The sequence below is a fragment of the Durio zibethinus genome, chromosome 28, assembly GCF_047325235.1.
Source record: "Durio zibethinus cultivar Kanyao isolate XHJ-2024 chromosome 28, ASM4732523v1, whole genome shotgun sequence".
Classification (NCBI taxonomy): Eukaryota; Viridiplantae; Streptophyta; class Magnoliopsida; order Malvales; family Malvaceae; genus Durio; species Durio zibethinus.
In genome coordinates this window covers 10,267,191-10,289,755 of record NC_143189.1, presented here as the reverse complement: position 1 = coordinate 10,289,755, position 22,565 = coordinate 10,267,191, and the positions used below count along the sequence as shown (strand labels likewise).

At 31.7% G+C, this 22,565-nt stretch overlaps 1 protein-coding gene across 1 annotated transcript; it reads right to left on the bottom strand.

The window, feature by feature from the left end:
• Positions 1 to 373: 373 nt before the first annotated feature.
• LOC111280618 (ethylene-responsive transcription factor WIN1-like) lies at positions 374 to 2,181 on the bottom strand. The gene is made up of 2 exons (XM_089757097.1): positions 1,999 to 2,181; positions 374 to 1,071 (listed from the first exon to the last, which is right to left on the bottom strand). The coding sequence occupies exons 1-2, from the start codon at positions 2,076 to 2,078 to the stop codon at positions 591 to 593; spliced, it is 561 nt and encodes a 186-aa protein (XP_089613223.1). The 5' UTR covers positions 2,079 to 2,181; the 3' UTR covers positions 374 to 590.
• Positions 2,182 to 22,565: the final 20,384 nt, after the last annotated feature.

Genomic DNA, 22,565 nt, shown 5'->3' with positions numbered 1-22,565 from the left:
TGAAAAACAATAATAAAATAAATATTAGGGATTACAATTTAATTCTAAGTATATTATATGAATTGATTGTTCACGTGATTATTAAAATCTTTTCATAATTATTTGTAGAAAATTGTTATAAAAAGTAAAAACTTTTCGGCACCGATAAATTATACAGTATATTGTCTTTAGTTGAATCGCTTTTTTTTTTATTATTATATAAGAAGTCGCATTTGAAAATTTAAAAAAAAAAAAATTATAAGTGTTAAAATTTAATTTTAAATATATTATACGTTAACTTTCGAATAAATTAGTTGAATAAAATTTCAAATTTTACATAATAAATAGAATGTTGTAGTAATAATTTCTCAACAAGGTGAAAAGTCTAATGCTCTTGACCGATAGGAATATATAGTTTATTGAATAATTTCTCTCTAAATAAAAACACGCTTACCCTACATTTTACATATCATTTTCTTGCGACTTGAAAGCAAAATAATAAGCACAACGAGGTGACAAGGACTCAACAAGGATGTGCATATGGAAGATCAAATTCAAGGTCCCCTATTTTGCAGAACCCACATGTGAAATCTGATGTGGCTACCAGCTGGTCAATTCTTATTCAGAAGTTCTTCTATCATCTGCAGTGTTGCCTTCTGTTCCTCATCTAATCCATTTCCAACTTCCTGTCTCACCATTTCGACTGGTTCCTCTGAAACCGGTATTTTATTAGTCTCAAGTACTTCCCCATTTTTCTTTCCTAGCTCAATTGTCATGACCCAACTTGAATCAGATTGCGGCCCTGCTCTCTTTTGCCAGACTCCAATATGAGAATTCTCAGTGTCAAGCCTTAGACAAGTTACAGATGGATATGGGGTTTTGCAACATTTGCGTAGCTTGTCACTAAGGATTGAAGAAAGCGCAGTTGTACTGCTGCTAGAAGCTGTCGTGGAATTTCCATTGCCTGTTTGGTTTTTGGCCACTGGAAAGTTTGTTTTGGCGTTACGTCCACTCATCAAAATGGCTGCCTCATCGTAGGCTCGGGCTGCCTCTTCGGCTGTTTCAAATGTCCCAAGCCAGACCCTTCTTTTCCTATGACAATATCATACAAAAATCAAGAACATTACTGCTTATATAAATATAGAAGAACTAAGATCTTGCATACACCAAAAAAAAAAATGATGATGCTTGACATTGTTTGACGATGGAAATGTAGCTATTAAGAACAACCCTTTTATCTTGGAGATTAGGCTCTTGATCAGTTCTCATTTTTGGTCATGAGAGATTTAGCCAACTACAAGCAGAAAATGCAAATGCACTATGCAGGATTTAGAATCCAAATTAAGAAGAGAAGGCAGATCAGGAACCAAAAACTGGACTTAAAATGTAAATCATAAGAACCAATTTGGAAAGTTACATCCTCAATTCTTAAACTATGTAAAATGACATGAATTACACGGACAGAAAATGAGATATTATCCCATAATGCTGGAGTTAACAGCTAAAGATATGCTTATCGTCCAAGTCAAACAAAACTAACCCAAGTTGAAGAACAAGGAAAACGAAATAGTTAGTGTATACCGTTGAAACAAGCAAAGACGTGAAATGAACATGACTGAATTTTATTAATCTAAAATTTTATTCGTAATTGTTTCTTAAATTTAGTAAACAAATATAAACAAACAAAAATTGAATCTATTCTTGAATTGTTTATTAAACATTCTGTTCCTTTACACCTTTAAAAGGAAACAACGAGAAGAGAAATTGGATATATTCATAGTACAAACAGCATGATTAAGTCGGATATGGAGGTTATATTTAGAAAGGCAGAAAAAAGATGAAGATATGTAGAAAGAACAAACATCCTAAAAGGAGATACACAATGGACTGAAAGAACAGACATAAAAATGCATTGTAAGAGAATGTAAAGAAAAAAAAATGAAAATTAGTGTAGTAGCTAAAATCTTTGATGAGCATATATATATTAAATAGTTGCAAACTATAGTTTATTGAGAATACAGTAGAGGGTGACGAATCTCTGAGACCCAAGAGCCCCAGTGGCGCTGCCTGACGCCTCTGAACTTCTTTGATTGTACCATATTTCTGTTCAATGAACTGACCACTTGTGATCCTTTTTGTTTTTGCTGCTTGTGTGAGAGATAAGAAAGAGAGAGAGACAGAAGCCAGGGAAGTGAATTTAAAACGCGGAAGTTGTGGGATATTATTGCACATAATATAAAGGGGGCCTTAGCCTTTAGAGTACAATTAGTTTGGTGAAATTTAATTATCTAAAGATATAAATTGGGGTGAAAATAATGGGATTCAATTTTACTTAAAGGGTTTATATGCAGTAAATTAATTTTTTTAAAAAAATTAAAATACCCTTAAATACGATTCAAAGCTACATTTTCAAATGGGATTGCATTTTGTAATTTTCATTAAACATGTAACAGTCTAAGGCTTTTTATACATTGAAGTACTAACAAGAATGATAATTAATAATAAAAAAATAATATAAGTCAATAGTCTTATGATCTGCTAATAAAAATTAAATTCTTAATTTTATTGATTAAGGTTACTTCCAAGTTAATTTCGAGTATAGAAAAATACAAAGTGGAAAATACAATAACACAAGGGAGTACAATTAACTTGATGAGTAGGGCAAAAGATCCTTTAACATATTGTCCATTCTGGAAAGGAATAAAGTACCCTAGCCCTAGGAGGGTGCCAAAAGGTTATGGGTGTCGACCTCTTTTTGGCTTAGGTAGTTTACATATCCCATTATTGATTCTATTCCATTTTGGCTATGATTATGCAATTCTATCTTGGTATCGTAAAAAACATATTGATAATATTATATATGATAATTTATGTATTTGTATCATATAAAATATTGATAATTTATATATTTATATTATATTTTATATAAAATTTATATCATAATTTATATCGATATAAAAAATTAAAATACATTTTTTAAATTTTGTTATACCCAATACATAATTTTTATTAAAATTTTAAATTAAATTATTTTTTATTTTTTATTTATATTATGTTACCTTATCGTATTTTATATATTTAAATCTAAATAATATGAAAATATTCTTCTATATGGAAGATTTGCAAAATCCCATATCATCCGATTGGAAAAAATATAAAAAAGAAAAGAGCATGTGTCTACCACAAATTTCCATGTTATAACTGTACTGTTATACTAGTATTTCTAACTCATTGCTAGTTCCATCAAGGCACAGACATAAGCCCATCTTCGAAAGCTGCTTTCACTGAACTCCAAATGCTATAGATCTTGACATCTTACATATATTTGGAATGCTAGTTATTTGGTATGATTCAACCTATTAAAAGTGCAAATTATCAGTGCCTTACTATTAATTCGGTTCACTAGTAAATGCACGTATTCCCGTACTCAAACAATTGAATCAAAATGTTTTTTTTTTTTTTTTCAAATTGGTTTAATGGCAAGTGTATGTTTTCCTACTTTTTTAATGGATTCAACGATAAATGCATATGTTTTTAGTGCTCCAAGAGTTATATTGAAATATCCTTCCTTCTCAAATTGTACTTGGTCGTAAAAATGATCACCTTTGTAATGAATTATACGCAACTAACAGGTATATAAGATTGTAATAAAAATTTGAAAAAAATGGCAGCCTAAGTGCTAGGTGGAATAAACTTTAATTTTCACACTGTTACATATCAATTTCTGGAAGTATGAAAACAAAGTTTAACAAAGGCTTTCCTTGGTAAGTTTGGGAGGATGGGAGGGTTGGGTTGAAAAATGGGTAAAAAAAATGACTTTATTTTGGTAAGACAAAAACAAAATGATTATATTTCAGTTTGGTAAGAGAGAAAATGACGGAAAATATTAGTCACTAGAGGAGAAAATGTTTTTCATCCTTATTCACAAAATAAATTTTTAATTTCAAATTAAAAATATTAGTTCTTAGAGGAAAGAAAAGAGAAGCGTGAGTCAAGTATTAATTAGAATTAAATTTAAAAACCATCCATCTTTTTATTTGCACTTACAAAGGGTATAACGATAAATAATTTACTTTTCTTTTCTTCAATTTTTAAATTCTACCGATAAATAAGATAGAAAGAAATAATTTTTTATTCAGTTTTTCTAAACAAATCCATGAATAAAAAAATATTTTTCTATAATTTTTTTTATTTTTCTTCTTTCCTAATTTTTCTCTTTTGTGTTTCTCTATCTTCTCCACAAACAAAAACTAGAAATCAGTTTTTGTTTTCTAGAAATTTTATTTGGTGAAATAAAACAACTTTTTTTCCAGAAAAACAAAATAGTGAAATATGTTTGATATCACAATATAATTTTTTTTAAATGATTAAAGAAAAAATAAAATATTCAATGATATTCAATGTTGTATAATTATTTTCAATAGGCAAGCATCATTTATCAATCAAGATTCACTTAACATATGAAACATTATATTTTTAATTTAGATTTTTTTTTGACAAAATTTCTAACTAAGATTTAAGAATATGTTTTTTTTTTTTTTGTAATGTTGCATTTAATTATAACCAGTTAGAATTACCATGTTGTTTCTTGGGTTAGTCTCTGTTGATGGCATCCGCAATATTGCTTAGTTCATAAGTCCTAGCTATTTGAAGGCAATTTAGTTTTTCTGAACCTTTTTGAAACTAGAGGAAAAAGTATTTATATTTAAGGTATCATAGGATACATTTTGATAGCTAATTTATAAGTTTTTCTTCAGAGAGAGTGACACTTTTTTGGATTGAGGGTGGCTCGTTATTTTTTAATACAAAAGATTCTTTGTCCTAGTTTGAGGATAAAAAAAAAATTATAAATATTAAGATTTAAATCTCAAAACTATTAGATATCATTTTTTAAGAGTGGCACTCTCAATTTCAACTGTCTATATGTTTATTTGTTTATGGACTATGGTTTATCAGTGCAGAAATGGTATCAAACAATATTTCAGTGTTTGACTAGGGCTAGATATTTCACAAATGCTATACATTTTTGCAAATTAATTTCACACCAGAAGTTAATATTCTTAGCCATAGTTAAAAAAGAAAAATAGTTTTACCTATGGTATAGAATATTTGGCAAGAGCATTAAAGGGGTGGAAGGGCAAACCTGAAAAAGATGAATTATGACAAACTAGCAAGAACTTTAAAACAAAGTATGTGCAAGTACGATTTGCATGTGTCGGATATTGAACGATATAACATCGATGTGATGGATCTTTTCGTTGCAATGGTTTGAGGAAAAGTAAGAAAAGCTTTATCTACCTTAAATAAGTTTTTGCTAAATAATATTACATTGATCATATGCGAATGGCAGAGGTCAGAAGCAAAAGGAGCATTGCTTTTTAGCTGTCTTGCTAACTCTTTGTCACCATCGATTGTTATGGAATTATGTGGACAAGATATATGGCAAACACAAGAAGGATTAGCCTCGTCAAGGCTTAGTTTAGTTTTTGACACAAATCCCAGCACCTATAACTCTAAAGTTGCAGCCTCTTTTATACCAAAAAACAATGACGGATAGTCTTGATCTAATATTAGAACTAATTTGGATAACTTTCATAATTACTTCAAATACTAACAATATCATTAGGTCATCTAAAAATTAGAACTTCAGCCTTCACTTGGGTTGTTCACATCAGCGAATTACCAAAAAGTTGAATTTTGGTGACATTTAATGAAGTTCATAGGAGTTAATTGGCATAGTTGAGATCAAAATGTTTAATGTATTGGATGGTATCTATATTTCGAAATTTGGGTTGGATTTGTGTCAAATCTATCTTTTTAAAAGACAAATTAGACTTATACATATTTACATTGATATTTTAATATTTTAAAATATATTTTTAAAATTAAACTAGTTATATAATTTATTCGAACTAAACCTAAAACATTTTGCCCAAGCAAATAACCTAGCCTTTGAACACTTCTACTGTGAATGCTACAAAACATTTTGAATTTTGAAGTTAGAATATCTCCAATGACATATAATAGGTGTATTGTGGTTAATTTACCTGCAATCCGCAGCGCCTAGCTTAATTTTAGTTGTCATCAATAATGCTTTGATTGATGAACAGTTGTGCAGATCGACTTGCGAGTTCCTAGTTCTCGTGAAGCTGCTGCCTACGCTAACCACCCAGAAGAGATATGACAAGTACACCGAGCTAGCGCATCTTTGCAGTGTTATTACCAGACTATGCGTTCTCTCTTGTTACATAATATGCCCTTCAGCTCTCCTACGAAACTTCAAAAATTGATATGGTAATTTGTGTATTTGTATTATGTAAAATATTAAAATTTATATATTTATATTATATTTTATATAAAAATTATATATTATATTTTATGTAAACACAAAAATATAAAATACATATAAACATCAGATTTTGTTCGAATCTTTTATATTGAAATTATTAATTATAATAGTAAATAATAATAATAAAATAATAAAATAAAAATAATAAATATATTTTTAAAAAAAATTTAAACAAAAAAAACAATAAAAAAAAGAAAACAAAAAAAGTGGCAAAAAGCAGGGCAGCTGATACCTGCCACCAGCCACCCTGCAGCTACCTACAGCTTACCCTAGCCTGACCAACTACCTTCTATAACCTACAACAGCCACTCCCTACAACCACCTTCCAAACACCACATGTTCCCCCTTTTAAGCTCCTAAAAACCCCCTAGGATGACCAAGCACTGATCCCTCCATTAGAGATACTATCCTCAAATACTCATTTCCTTTTTCAAGCTACGGTTATCCGGAAACCCAATTCTCCAAACACACCAAAAACCCCCAAGCTCCTCTCAGACACATCCTCGAACAAAAACTTAAATGCCCAAAACCCCCAGCACCCAAACTAACCCCAGCTTGACCTTACCTCGATTCCTAGCCTATACACACGCACACGCACACACATACACACACATACTCCAAAGCTTTCCCCCATCCCCACCTACCAAAACTAAAAACCCAAAACAAATCCACATAAAAAAAAATAAAACACAGTCTTCCCTGCATGGAGGAACTTCAGCGTCAGAAAGCCCTATAAACAAGCAAAGAAATCATCAGTTTCTTTTTTAAAAAAAAAGAAAGAAAAAGAAAAGAGATCGAAATCTTGAAGCCCTAATCTATGTCGATCGGGGTTGTTTCTGGTAAAACGGACGTTGGATCTGGAAAGAGGGCATTGAGGTAAATATTTGGGAGTCTTTTTGATGTTTTTCGTTTATCGACGACAACCACCTGTGGTAGTAGACGCGGCGGTTGGCGCAACTGCAAGAGCGTCGATCGTCGGATGTCGGTGGAGCCCATAGAGCTCTCTTGGAGCTCTGAAAATTTTTTTGGTAGAAAGGATGAAATGAAACAAAAAAAAAAGTTGACTTTTATATAGAAGCCAAAGCAGCAAAACGATGTCGTTTTGCTTAAGAAGAAGATCTATACGTGGACCTGGATCCAACCCGAGATCCGCGTAACCCGACCGTAACCCGCTTCTACCTCAGCTCAAAATCGATCTATTTGAACCGATATTGAACCACCAGTGAACCGGTTCAGACCGGTCTGAACCACCAAATAGCTGAGCTAACCAAACCAGCCGTTGATCGAATCATTAACTGATCCGGTTCACGTAAAAAAATTTTTTTTATTTTCTAATTTTTTATATATTATTATTTTTGTTATTTTGAGTATTATTTTTTATTTATGCATGATAAATTTTTAAAATTTATTAGAATAATTATTTGATTATTTTTAATAATAAAATGAAAATAATATAGGATAATAACTAAAAAAAATATACTAAAAATGCTAAAAAAATAATAATAATAATTGAATATTTTTATTTTCCCTACCTAAATGTTGGAGCAAATAAAAAAATATAATTTTGCCTAGATGTTGGGGAATTATATAAAAAATTTTTTAATAATAATAATAATAAATTGATTTTTTTAATAATAAATTTTCATTAAAAAAAAGAGATTTTTTTCATTAATTTTTGAAAAATTATAAAAAAAATCGAACTTGCTCTAAAAGTCCAAGTTCGCCTAAATGTTAGGGATTTTTAAAGATGTTCACGTTTTAAAATTCAAAAAATTAAAATCAAAACCTAAATTTCTAAATCCTTAGAATCCAAAACCCTTAAATTTCAAAAATCCAAAAATTGAAACACTAAAATCAAACCCCAAACACAACAAACCTTAAAATCAAAACTTCAAACCTTCAAACCCTAAAACTAAACCCCAAACCTCCAAACCTTAAAATGAAACTCTAAACCCTCAAAACCCTGAAATTAAATCCTAAATCCTCTGAACCCTAAAAACAAAACCTTAAATCCTCTAAACCCTAAAATCAAAACCTTAAATCCCCTAAACCCCAAAATCTGAAACTTGAAACCTTAACCCTAAAATCTAAAACCCTAAAATTCAAAATTTTGAAAACCCCAAATTTGGTACAAAATCCCAAATTATTGCCCAAAGCTCACCAAATCTTTAAAACCTCGACCCATACCCAAGTTTAAAACCATCTGAAAATCTTAAGGATACGTGTGAAAATCTTACTTGAAGAATTTGTTCCCGAATGCCGCCTAAATAATGGGGTATTTTGGAAACTTTATTTTATTAAGTTTTTTTACACGAATTCTTAATTTGCTTTAATAATTGGATTAATAAATAAAAAGTACTAATAAAGATGAGATCTTAAATATAAACAGTCGCACCTAAGCTCTGCCTAGATGTTAAAGAGTTAATGTGGTCTCATTATATATAAGAATCCAATTTCAAGTTTGCATTTCATCATTATACATAGCACATATTAGCTTAATTGCATTTATTTGTTATTGTTTGCACTCATTTTGCATATTTGTTTGCTACCTGATAATATCATCATTTACTGTTTCATACGAAATGTTTTTTTAATTTACTTATTTTTAAAAATGTGTAATTTTCAAATAAAACAAAAATAACATTCTAAAAGAAATAATTTTGGTACCCTGCCTAGATGTTGGAGAGTCACCAACAATTATCTTCTGTAAAAGATGTTATTTTCATTTTCAAAAGATGTCATGGTAAATATCAATCAAAAGAATTATCTTTAAAGTTCTGCCTAGATGTTGGAGAATTTTAAAATAATTCTTTAATTTAGAGATTTCTTCGATATTCCTAAATAAAGAATTTTGATAAAATTAATTTAAAAAAATAAAAGGGAATTTATATTAAATTTCAAATTGAAACTAATTTTATCAAACACCGAAAATAGCACGTAATTAAATGGTACCAATTTATGGGCTTTGAGGGGGTGCTAATCATTCCCCAATCGTAATCGACTCTCAAACTCAAAATCTATTTTCGTAGATCAAAATTTATCTTTTTGATAAACTTTAAACTAGCTTTATCATTTTATTAAAAAGATAAACTTTTTGGTGACCAATCACACCTTAAAAAAGATTGGTGGCGACTTCCTTCCTTTCTTTGATTTTAAAATTCTTTATGTCTGACAGTCCCAAAACCGTTACAACAGCTTGGCAACTCCACTAGGGACTTTGAGAGTCAAGCCAAAACTTTAGTTATGCGTTATTGATAATTGTTAGATTTAATTGGTTTTATTTGGTGTTTAATTTAATTCCATTTTTTTCAAAATACATATATATATATATATATCCAAGTTAATAAATAAATGAATTGTATGTGTAGACACCCAATTGGGTCCAGGCCCAGATCAATTGGGCCTGGCCCAAATGGGTAAGGCCCAATTCAATCCTGTATTATTTTTTTCTTTTCTTTTGTATTTTATGTATTTTTATATTTATTATTATTACTATGTATTAATATATGTATATCTGTATTTATTTATTTTTTTTATTTAAAATAGATTTATATGTATATTATTTAAATAGTTATTATTATATTATTATTATTATTATTATTATATTATTTTTTTTATTTTTTTTATTTTATTTATTTTTGTATTTTTATTTATCTAATTATATATCTGTTATTTTTTTTATTTATCCTATAATATATCTGTTTTTTTCGATTTTATCTATTTTAATTATCTATTATTTTTTTATTTTTATTTGATTTTTATTGGAGGGCTGAGATTGAAGTTGAAGAATCCCACTGGGAATGGGAATTCAATCAGAAGAGTCCAGTTGGATTCAAAGATTGAATTCCCATCCAAGGAGGAATTGGGATTGATCAGGAACTCCTGATCAATCCTTATATAAAGGACCTCTGGAACAGAATGCAACACACAGAAAACAGTAAGCAAAACTACTTATTTGAGAGAAAATGAGGCGTATAAGAAGCTAAGAAAAGTTTAGGAGTGTTCTGGGAGTGAGAAAAAATTTTTAGAAATTTTTGGCGAAAAACTTTTCTGAAAATTTCTGGGAAATTTCCAGATTCCGGCGAAAATTCCGGCGACATTTGAATTTTCCGACGATAATTTCGACCAACATTGAAGTTTCCGGCAACCTACCCAGTTTCCGACGAACATCCCCAGAAACCGGTGATCTTTCGGCCAACTTCCGGCGAACATCCGGCGAAATTTCCAGATTTCGGTGATAATTTTCAGAATCCGACGACAATTCCACCGGTGTTCTTCATTTTTTTAGAGAGAAAGGAGAGGAAAAGGGAAGAAGAGAGAGAGAGGGGAGGACCGTTCTGCCGAAAAACGAAGGGGATTGCCTTTTATACCCTCCCAAAACGACGTCGTTTTGGCCTTAAGTAACCAGAGGATCCGCGCGTTTTGCCGAACCCGACCCGACCCGAGCGTCGACCCGCTTTCCTGACCCACGCGTGCTGCCCCTCCTCCAAGCCGAGCCGAGCCGAGCCGAGTTTCCAAGCCGCTTCCCCGAGCCGTTTTTCTTCCTTGAGCCGAGCCGAGCCTAGCCGCCATCCGAGCCGCTCCAGGTTCTTTTTTTTTTTTTCTTTTCTTTTCTTTGAATTTTTTTTTTATTTTCATTTATTTGTTTATTTGTTTATTTATTTTTTTTCTATATTAGATTTATTTAATATTTTTTATTTTTATCTTATTTTTATTTTTGTTTTACTTTTCTTTATATTTTATTTTTATTTTTTTTATTATTCTATTTTCTTTAAATAAAAAAATCAAAATTTCCAAAAAAAAATATTTTTAGGGAAAAGTTGAAAGTATCAATTTTCCTTATAAATACATTTTCAAAAAAGGGATTTTTGAGGAAAAGTTGAAAGTATCAATTTTCCTTAAAAATAAAGTTTCAAAAAAAAATATTTTTGAGGAAAAGTTGAAAGTATCAATTTTCCTTAAAAATAAATTTCCAAAAAATATTTTTGGGGAAAAGTTGAAAGTATCAATTTTCCCCACACAAGAACAATTAGTCTTTCCTTCCTTCCTATTTTGTTTTTTATTTTGATTTTTCCTTAATTAATCCGACGACGGAGCCTCTGTAAGTGAAACAGTAGTTTTGCTTGCATACTCTTGAGGTGAGGGAATTTTCTCAATTTTCTGCTAAAAGTATTAGAGTCAATTGAGAATAATTTCCAACAATTAATTACTTGGTAAAATTTTAAAGGCTTTTGGATAACACAAATTTAAGCTGGTACCATCTTTTGATGGGCGTTGTGAGGGTGCTATAACCTTCCTCACACGTAACCGAACTCCCGAACCTTGTTCTGGTTAGTAGACCTGAACCTATTCTTTTAAGGACCCTTAAACTTAGGTGTTCCCTGAAAGGACAGATTCTTTAGGTGGCCAATCGCACCTAGATAAAAAAGATTGGTGGCGACTCCCTGAAAGTTAATGTCTAGCGATAGATCCCCGGATCTAGATGTTATGACAGTATGTTAGTTATTACTTTATTTTAATTATGTGTTTATGATTTATTTATGTTATTTTGACTAATACATTACTTCGTACACACTTTGTATATTCACCTGCATGCATGAGCTCTAGATCCGAGCTCCATCCCTTTTAAGAAGAAGTAAAGTAGCTATGCTCTTATGAGGTGATAACCTCTGTATTTGCTAGCGAAATACTTTCATTCAAATTAAACCATTTTCATTCATAACTTGTAATGGTTGAGGGTCAGGGTGCCTTACTAATCTAATATGGACATCAGTAAGGAACAATTTGAAAACCTTTAGATGAACAAATCATCACTCAGCATATAGTGAACCTTAATGGATCAGCCTTCAATAGAGCATTGCCCTTTTGTGAAAATAAGATAAAAGCATTTTCTTGAAGATTTTTTTAACATGTATTTCATTCATTTGGTAGTTATCCAAAATTTGCATTTCCATAAATATTTTTGAATTAATTTTAGCATTATCCAACAAGCAAAAAAAAATTTTAATTCTTTATTTATTGGTTAAATAAAAATTAATTTTTTGTTTTTAGTCGAAGTTATTCCATGTGAAAAAAAAAATTTTTCCTTTTAAAAAAAAAGATTTTTTTTCTTTCTTTTTTTGAATGATGTTTCATTTTTTGCATTTTCATTTGATTTTTAACGTATCCCATCCCATGCGCATCATAATAGGATAATGTGAGCATTCCATCCCATCCATATCAATGTATAGTACATGCATATCATGTTATGCACATATTGATAAATGATACATGTCTTTCATAGGCATCTTAATAGGTAGTGCATACATTCCATTTCATTACATATTTAAAGGTAGTGTCAATTTCATTAGGTTGGCATAACATAAGCATTGCATTTCATGTAATGTGCACTTGATAGGTTCATGCATTCCATACAAGTATGTTGCATTAATCATAAGTGTACATATCATCATTCATGTAAGAATGTCATTGCATCTCATGCATATGGATTCATGAATAGCCCAATTTTATGGAACATACATTGCATTTCATATCCCACCATCCTTGCAATATAACATTGCATTCTTTGCATGCACATTCATGGTTGATGAAATTTTTATTTGGGTCTTTGTACATATAAAAATCCATTCTCATAAGTATATATGCATTTCATGACATTCTCACATTCATGTGTATTCGTAAACATACTTTGTGTGTCATATAAGTTAGAAATTATTTTTATGGCATTCATTTAATAAAGGTAATAATCTAGAATTTTTTATCTAAATCTTGGAATAAAATGTCTATCTTGGTAGAAATTAGAATGGCAAAAATGAGAGATCGATTGGAAGCAAAGATTAGTGCTTTGGAGTTAAATCAAGAAAAGTTATAGCTCAAGCTTCAAGAGATGAAACAACAGATGGCTCAATTAATGGAAATGGTTAAAAGTAGTGTTGGAGTTGAATTTGTTCTTTCTCAAGGATCGTTATCACTTTCGATTTCATCAAATCAAGATCAACTGGCTACTACTAGTTCTAGCACTTTTCTAGAGCATACTAAGGCATTGGATGATTTAAATAGTGGCCAAGGTTTAGGTGAACTTAAGAGAGGAATGGTGAACTAGTCACGCAAATGACTGAGCTCAAATTTTTTATTTCCAAGAAGGAGTCACCTAGCTTCAAACAATCATCACCAATTATCCCAAGTCCAAACTCGCACCCAAAACTTTTTTATGATTACTTCCAACCTCATTTCCAAGTACCTAGGATTAGGCCCCCAAATGTCATGCAACCTTCAAAAATTCCACACTTGAATCCACGTCCCTCACTTCACACTTCACAATCGCTTGTTCAGCATGTTATCCAATCACCACTTTATCAACCCAATCTTTAACCTAGAGTTTTTCAATTCACCTTGAGACCAACTATACTACCATCTTTTCAGCAAAGCAAACCAACCATAGGACAGAAAAATTCTGGCAACACCATAGAAAAAGTTCCTATTAATCTAATACACATGTCCTACATAGAGTTATATTTGTAGTTCTTAGAAAGCTATCTTATTGTCCCTATCCCTACTGAACCTTGTAAACCACTTTTTTTCAAATGGTACGACCTTAATGCCCGATATGAATACCATTTTGGCATCACAGGTCATTCTTTTAAAAACTGCATGACTTTGAAGCATAGGGTGCAGGGGTTGATAAAAGCTGGGTCTTTGGGTTTTGACATCAAAATGAAGCTAGTTGTTCACAAGAATCTTTCATCAATCCATGTTGAAACAGCAAGTAATGCTATAGATGGTAGTCAAATTGGCCAAGATAATGAATGAAAATAATAAGCCTTTAGGCATAGGGATATCCTTATCAGCAGTTATAGTCCACTTCTTTTGGATTTCTTAGGTAAGAAAAAGGGGAGTGAGAACAAGTCTAGCACTTTTTAGCCATAACCTTAGAATGGTTCATGATGTGTAAACTTAATATTTTTTAGAATGAATAAAAACTTCTTTTGATCTGAATTTTCTATGAATTGATGCTTCTGTCCACTTTTAATAATTGGAGCCAGTGAAAAAGAGTTATGGTTGTAAATATACTTTTATCAAACTTTTGAAGAGGAAGGAATATCTTTAAATAACCTAATCAGAATATAGGATGGAACTTAAGTTTTCCCTTTTTAATAATAATAAAATTTGACTTGCACATCATGCATCATCTGTTTGAATTCATTATTTGTCATGCTAGCTAAGCACAAAAGATGATGATTGTGAATATACTTTTGTTAAACCTTCAAAGTCAAAAGATTTTTTATAATAAAATTTATGTCATACATTTCTGACTTCTGGTAATCAATAAAAGGTTCAAGGATAGCTATCCTAGGAATAAGATCAGTTAAGTCTGCACACTTATAGCACTCTAGTTCATACCAAAATCATGAAAAATAAAGGTGCAAGTCGAATGGACAAAGTAGAAAAGACCCAAAGAGAGATTAGCGAAACAGTTACAGAAATACAACAGAATGTGAACGAAAAATTGACAGAATTCAAATAGAAGTTAACAGAGTTGACAAAAGGAAAAAGAGTTGTTGAAACACACAGGGTAAAAGAGGAAACAGTTGTTGAGACACCATTGTATCCATCTGGGTTCACATATGTTCAAAACCCTTATATGCCACAAACACCTCCAACTACTCATCAACTTTTTACTGACATTTCTGTCAAGTTACTCTTAGTTCAGACAAATGTCAACTCGAGGTATACTCTTCATAACTTTACTGTTATGCCTAATATGGATGATCTTAAAAAATTAAAAAATTTAAAAAAAGTGCTAGATCTATCAAGAGATATAGTGATGAAAGATAAATTTGATCTATTAAAAAGAAGATTGAAAGTAATTGAAAGCCATAACGAGTACGAGAATGTTGATGCCAATGAGCTTAGTCTAGTGCCTAATCTTGTTATTTCATCAAAATTTAAAGCCTCAAATTTTGAGAAGTATGATGGAATGAAATACCCTTTAACACACATCACCATGTACTATCGAAAAATGATAGGTTACACTCATGATAGTAAGTTATTGATCCATTGCTTTCAAGATAGTCTCACTGGGCCTACAACAAGATGGTATGCTCAGTTGGATCGAAGTAAGATTTTCTCTTGGAATGACTAGGGTAAGGCCTTTCTAACATAATACAAGTATGTTAAAAATATGGTGCCAGATAGATTGTCTTTGTAGAACATGAAAAAAAGATCAACTGAAACTTTCAGAGAATATGCACATAGATGGAGAGACATAACAGCCCAAGTACAACCACCATGGTCTAAGAAAGAAATTATTGTTCTGTTTGTTAATTCCTTGAACACTTTTTATTATGAAAGAATGATTAGGAATGTCTCCAAAAAATTTTTGGACATGGTGATTTCTAGTGAAATTATAGAAAATGTAATCAAGAGTGACAGCATTAAGTTAAAAGATGTAACAGATGTTGAAGAGGAAAGTACATCAAAATAGAATAAAAAAGAGGTGCAAACAGTCACATGGAAAGGCATCTACCTAATAGTTTTATCACGTACAATCCTTATCTTATTTATCAATCTCATCACCCTATCATAAGCCATATATCTCAAAACCCATATTTTTGCCAACCAAGCCAGCATTTGGGCTTTTTAACAAATTCCTATCCTCAATTGGCCATTCATGATCTTGTTCCTATACCTGAACCTACCACTCAACCAAAAAAAAATCGAAAGAGACCAAGAAATGATCAAAAGAAATTGTTCATCCCTATTTTTCATTTTTTACCTTTATTAATAGAAGGTCGGTATCTCACTCCTATGCCTTTAAAAATAACACCAAATCCATCAACAATGAGTTATAATCCTAATGGCAAGTGTCATTATCATATGGAGGCAATCGATCACTCAACTGTAAAATGCAGACAACTAAAAAAAAAGGTTGAAGACTTTATCAAAAGGGGTATTCTGACTCCAAAAGTGATAGAATAATGGAAGTTGTTGACTTCATCCAATTTTCAAATGTGAAGAGTTGAGATAAAGAGGGAGGTTTTTGAGTTTTGAAAATCAAGATAAGATGATTTCTTTTTTAATCTTTTTACTATGTATGTATGACATGTGCATTGTGTCTCTAGGAGTTATCTAACTTATTTTGAAAGAATTGAATGTTTTGGATATTTTTTCTCTTTATGCATTTGTTTGAATAAAAAATCTCATATAAGTAACTTTTAAGATTTCAAACAAAAAATAAATAAAATCTAAAAAGAAAAACTAGAAAAAAATTTTCTTTTGCAATAAATACGGAAGGATTCTTAAGGAAAATGGTGATTACTATTAGAAAAAAGCTCATCAAATACCTACACACCTTTTCAAATACTTTCATGCCCTTAATCACTCAAATGATTAGACTCATCAACCATAACCTTTCAAGAAAAGTGAGTTTGAGTTCAGACCTTAAAGGGTCGATAATTTCTTCTTGGGTAAAGAATAAAAAAGATTAATTTTGAAAGTTTGTTTTGAATTTCAAAAATCAGATACTCTTTCAAATTTTCAATTGGTAATTCAATATGTGTCAAAATTTTATCATGATCATAAACACAAAAATACCTGAATTTTTTTTCTCTTTTAAATAACCTTTATTCCATGTCTGAAGGCACATTGAGGAAAAAAAAATAATCCCTTTCTACCTAAGACAATTTGTTTCATATCTTTAAACCTTTTTTCTTCTTTTTACCAAAAAAAAATGCTAAAAAATTTTTAAAGCCCAAATAGCCTTTTTAAACTATGCGATCGATCATATTCGACTTGATCGTCATTAGAACCTTGAGTAAAAAAAAAGATGGGGCATCACAAAAAAAAAGCAAAAAAAGTAAAAAGATAAAAAAAACAAAAAGGACATCTTTGATGATTTGCTATTCTAATCAAATGATCATATTTGAAATGATGAATGGTCATATTTTTTATCTTTCTCATATATAAAAATTATCCATTTGTTACTCATTTGAGCTTATTAAATTTTTTGTTCCAAAATGAACCCTAGCTAAGGATCATTTTCTATTTGGAGCAAAATAAGGATACTTTCGAGAGATCAACTTCAATGAAAGTGTTGAAAGCATCTAATATACCCCTCAAAAATGAAAGTTTGGGGTCAAAAGGGAATAAGACTTCAATTGAAATCCTAACGATTTGAGAAAGTAAACAGCTAAAGATAAAGTTAGATATTTTCAAAAAAAAGTAAAGAAACTTTGGAGATAAGAATCTGAAGCTTCAATTAGAATTCAAAAAATAAAAAAAAAAAATCAAATAAAAAAGGGAAAAAAAAGAAAATATGTACCTTGAAAATGAGAATTCAGGGCATAAAAAGGGGGTGAATAAAGTTGTTAAAATTAAAGTCAAATGTTTCAAAAAAAAAGTAAAGGAACAAAGTCAGAGAATGCTCATCAGGATCCTTGGTCTAATTATCTTGAATATATATTTTGAGTCTATTTATCCATTTTTCAGAACCCTTAACCTCGGCTTACATTACATACCTTGAAAAGTCTATTTTGATCAAATGTGGATACTTGGGTTGAAGAGCAATGTCTTTGAAATTTGTACATACTTATTGGTATTTGGTAAGATTTCACCAAGTTCTTCATTGATAGAAAATATAGCTCTAAGGTAAAAATCCTAAAAAGGCAGTTTAGAGCTAAAATCATTCTTAAGACCCTAAAATGAATTTCAAAGTTTCAAGTTTCTATTTGAAATAAAAAAAAAATCTCGATGCAAAGCCTTTTGAAAGACCAGTACCCATTAAATACCTTTCATTTAAAAAAAAAAACCAGCCTTGTCCTCTTCCCAAATCTTGTTTGAAAAGTAATAGCTAGTTTTGACTCACATTGAAGTATCATGTTTTCAATAAAATAAAATTATTTTAGAAAATTATCTCTTTCGTGAGCCTAAGAGAAACCCTTGAACCCTCATTGAGCTTTCCATGAGATATGCCCACTTGCGAAAAGAATTGAATTGTCAATTTCCCCACCCATAAGTATTCCAAATAGTAATCATCAATTTCTAAGAGATTCAGAAGTCTTGAGTTTTAATTTTTTTTTCTTCATTTGATTGCAAAGATACTTTATGTGGGGTAATTTTTTGATTACTTTTGAAAATTTTAGAGATTATTTGAGAATTGTGTACATAATATTGAGATCATTTTTTTCATGAAAATGAAACATAGAAAATTTGAATAGAGATTTTTCAAAAAGAAAAAAAGAGGGGGAAAAAATAGTTTTTGTATTTGCATTGCTTGCATCATGAGAAAGACATCTGACAAAAAATAAAAAAGAGATATTCGTAGTTGCATCGCTTACTTGTGCATTATGAAAATGACATTTGCATTTGCATCACTTGCACCTGCATCATAAGAAAGACATTCGTATTTGCATCACTTGCACCTACATCATAAGAAAGACATTCGCATTTGCATCATTTGCACTTACACTTGAACAAGATATTTGTATCCGTACCATAAGAAAAATTTACATTTGCATCATGACATCTGCATCTTAAGAAGATATTTGTAAAAGCATTTAAATGAAAATAACATTGTCATTGTCAAATGTATTTGTATCAAGCATTCATATTCTTTCATTTGCATTGACATTTGTATTCACATCGACATTTTCCATTAGCATCATTTGATGAGGATAGACATTTGTATCATGATTGTATTAGAGGAAAGCCATTTTCACTTTTTAGCATTTTAAAGTTTCATTACCTCTTATTAAGAAGAGCATTCAAAGATTTTGAGATTTGTAAGACCTCCGGGCATAATCTCTAAAACTTTTGTGCACAACTTTTAAGACTTTTGGGAAAAAGATTTTTAAATTTTCAAAGTTCCATTGCCTTTAATTGGGAAGATAAATAAAGATTTTAAAATTTTCAAGACTTCCGGGCAAAAGATTTTTAAAGTTTCATTACCTTTGATTAAAATGAGCATTCAAATATTTTGAGATTTGTAAGACCTCCGAGCATAATCTCTAGAGTCTCTAGGCACAACTTTCAAGATTTTCAAGCAAAAGATTTTTAAATTTTTAAAGTTTCATTGCCTCTTATTATGAAGAGCATTCAAAGATTTTGAGATTTTTAAAACCTCCAGGCATAATTTCGATTCGCAATATTATCCCGATCGATTCTTTATTTCTCGACTTGTTGTGTTATCTCAGTCGATTTTGTAAGACCTTCGAGCATTATTCCTAAGACTTTCGGGCATGATTTTTAAGACCTCTGGACATAAATTTGATTCGCGGTGTTATCCTGATCGATTCATTATTTTTTAACCTACGGTGTTGTCCCAGTCAATTTTGTAAGACCTCTGAACATGATTTTCAAGACTTTCAGGCACGATTTCCAAGACCTTCAGGCATAAATTTGATTTACGGTGTTATCCTGATCGATTCATTATTTTTTGACTTGTGGTGTTATCACAGTCGATTCTGTAAGACCTCCAGGCCTGATTTCTAAGACCTTCGGGCATAAATTTGATTCACGGTGTTATCTCGATCGATTCATTATTTTTTGACTTATGGTGTTGTCCCAGTCAATTCTGTAAGACCTCCGAGCATGATTTCTAAGATCTTCGAGCATGATTTCTAAGACCTTTGGGCATAAATTCAATTCGCGGTGTTATCCTGATCGATTCATTATTTTTTAACTTGTGGTGTTGTCCCAGTCGATTCTATAAGACCTCCGGACATGATTCCTAAGACCTCCGAGCATGATTTTTAAGACCTCCGAGCATAAATTTGATTCGTAGTGTTATCCCGATCGATTCATTATTTTTTAACTTATGTTGTTGTCCCAATCGATTTTGTAAGACCTCCGGACATAATTCTCAAGACTTTCAAGCATGATTTCTAAGACCTCCAGGCATAAATTCAATTTGTGGTGTTATCCTGATCGATTCATTATTTTTTGACTTGCGGTATTGTCCCAGTCGATTCTGTAAGACCTCCGGGCATAAATTCGATTCATGATGTTATCACAATCGATTCATTATTTTTTGACTTGCGGTGTTATCCCAGTCGATTCTGTAAGACTTTCGAGCATGATTTCTAAGACCTCCGGGCATAAATTTGATTTACGATGTTATCCCGATCGATTCATTATTTTTTGACTTACGGCATTATCCCAATCAATTTTGTAAGATCTCCGGACATGATTTCTAAGACCTCTAGATATAATTTCGATTCGCGGTGTTGTCCCGATCGATTCTTTATTTTTTGACTTGCGATGTTATCCTAATCGATTTTGTAAGACCTCCAGGCATAATTTCAATTCGTGGTGTTGTCCCAACCGATTCTTTAATTTCGACTCGTGGTGTTGTCTGATCGACTTTTTATTTTTTAACTTACGATGTCATCCCGGTCATCTTCTTTATCACTTGACTTGTGGTTAAAAAAAAAAAAAACCTTTTAAAAAATTCACGATTTACTTCCGGACAAAATCGTTATCTTTATCTTTACCCTATTCTTGATTCTTAGTAATGAACAAAAAGGAGCAACTGTAGACATCGAATTTTATCCTAATCTTTTATATTGAAATTATTAATTATAATAGTAAATAATAATAATAAAAATAATAAATAATAAATATATTTTTAAAAAAAATTTAAACAAAATAAAAAATACAATAAAAAAATAAAAAAAAAGTGACAGAAAACAGGGCGGCTAATACCTACCACCAACCACCCTGCAGCTACCTACAACCTACTCTAGCCCGACTAGCCACCTTCTACAATCTACCCCAGCCACTCCTTACAACCACCATTCAAACACCACTTATTCCCCCTTTTAAGCTCCTAAAAACCCCCTAGGATGACCAAGCACCGATTCCCTCACTAGAGATACTATCCTCAAACACTCATTTCCCCTTTCAAGCTACGATTACCCAGAAACCCAATTCTTTAAACACACCAAAAACCCCCAAGCTTCTTTCAGACACATCTTCGAACAAAAACTCAAACGTCCAAAACCCCCAACACTTACACTCAAACCAATAGCCACCACCAGAAAATCCCTTTAGAGCCTGGTCTCTGCGCCTATACCCAAAGCCCTAGCACCCAAACTAACCCCCAGCTTGACCTTACCCCAGTTCCCAACCTATACACACACACTTCATTGCTCTCATCCATCCCCACTTACTAGAACTAAAAACCCAAAACAAATCTACATAAAAAAAAAAATAAAACACAATCCTCCTCGCAGGGAGGAACCTCAGCGCCAGAAAGCCCTGTAAACAAGCAAAGAAATCATTAGTTTATTTAAAAAAAAAAAAAAGAGACTGAAAGCTTTAAGCCTCGATCTACGTCGATCGGGGCTGTTTCTGGCAAAACGGATAATAGATCTAGAAAGATGGCATTGAGGTGAACGTTTGGGAGTCTTTTTGGTGTTTTTCGTCCACCACCAGAAAATCCCTTTAGAGCCTGGTCTCTGCGCCTATACCCAAAGCCCTAGCACCCAAACTAACCCCCAGCTTGACCTTACCCCAGTTCCCAACCTATACACACACACTTCATTGCTCTCATCCATCCCCACTTACTAGAACTAAAAACCCAAAACAAATCTACATAAAAAAAAAAAAAAACACAATCCTCCTCGCAGGGAGGAACCTCAGCGCCAGAAAGCCCTGTAAACAAGCAAAGAAATCATTAGTTTATTTAAAAAAAAAAGGAGACTGAAAGCTTTAAGCCTCGATCTACGTCGATCGAGGCTGTTTCTGGCAAAACGGATAATAGATCTAGAAAGATGGCATTGAGGTGAACGTTTGGGAGTCTTTTTGGTGTTTTTCGTCCACCACCAGAAAATCCATTTAGAGCCTGGTCTCTGCGCCTATACCCAAAGCCCTAGCACCCAAACTAACCCCCAGCTTGACCTTACCCCAGTTCCCAGCCTATACACACACACTTTATTACTCTCATCCATCCCCACTTACTAGAACTAAAAACCCAAAACAAATCTACATAAAAAAAAAAAATAAAACACAATCCTCCTCGCAGGGAGGAACCTCAGCGCCAGAAAGCCCTGTAAACAAGCAAAGAAATCATTAGTTTATTTTAAAAAAAAAAAAAGAGACTGAAAGCTTTAAGCCTCGATCTACATCGATCGGGGCTGTTTCTGGCAAAACGGATAATAGATCTAGAAAGATGGCATTGAGGTGAACATTTGGGAGTCTTTTTGGTGTTTTTCGTTGACCAACGAAAACCACCTACAGC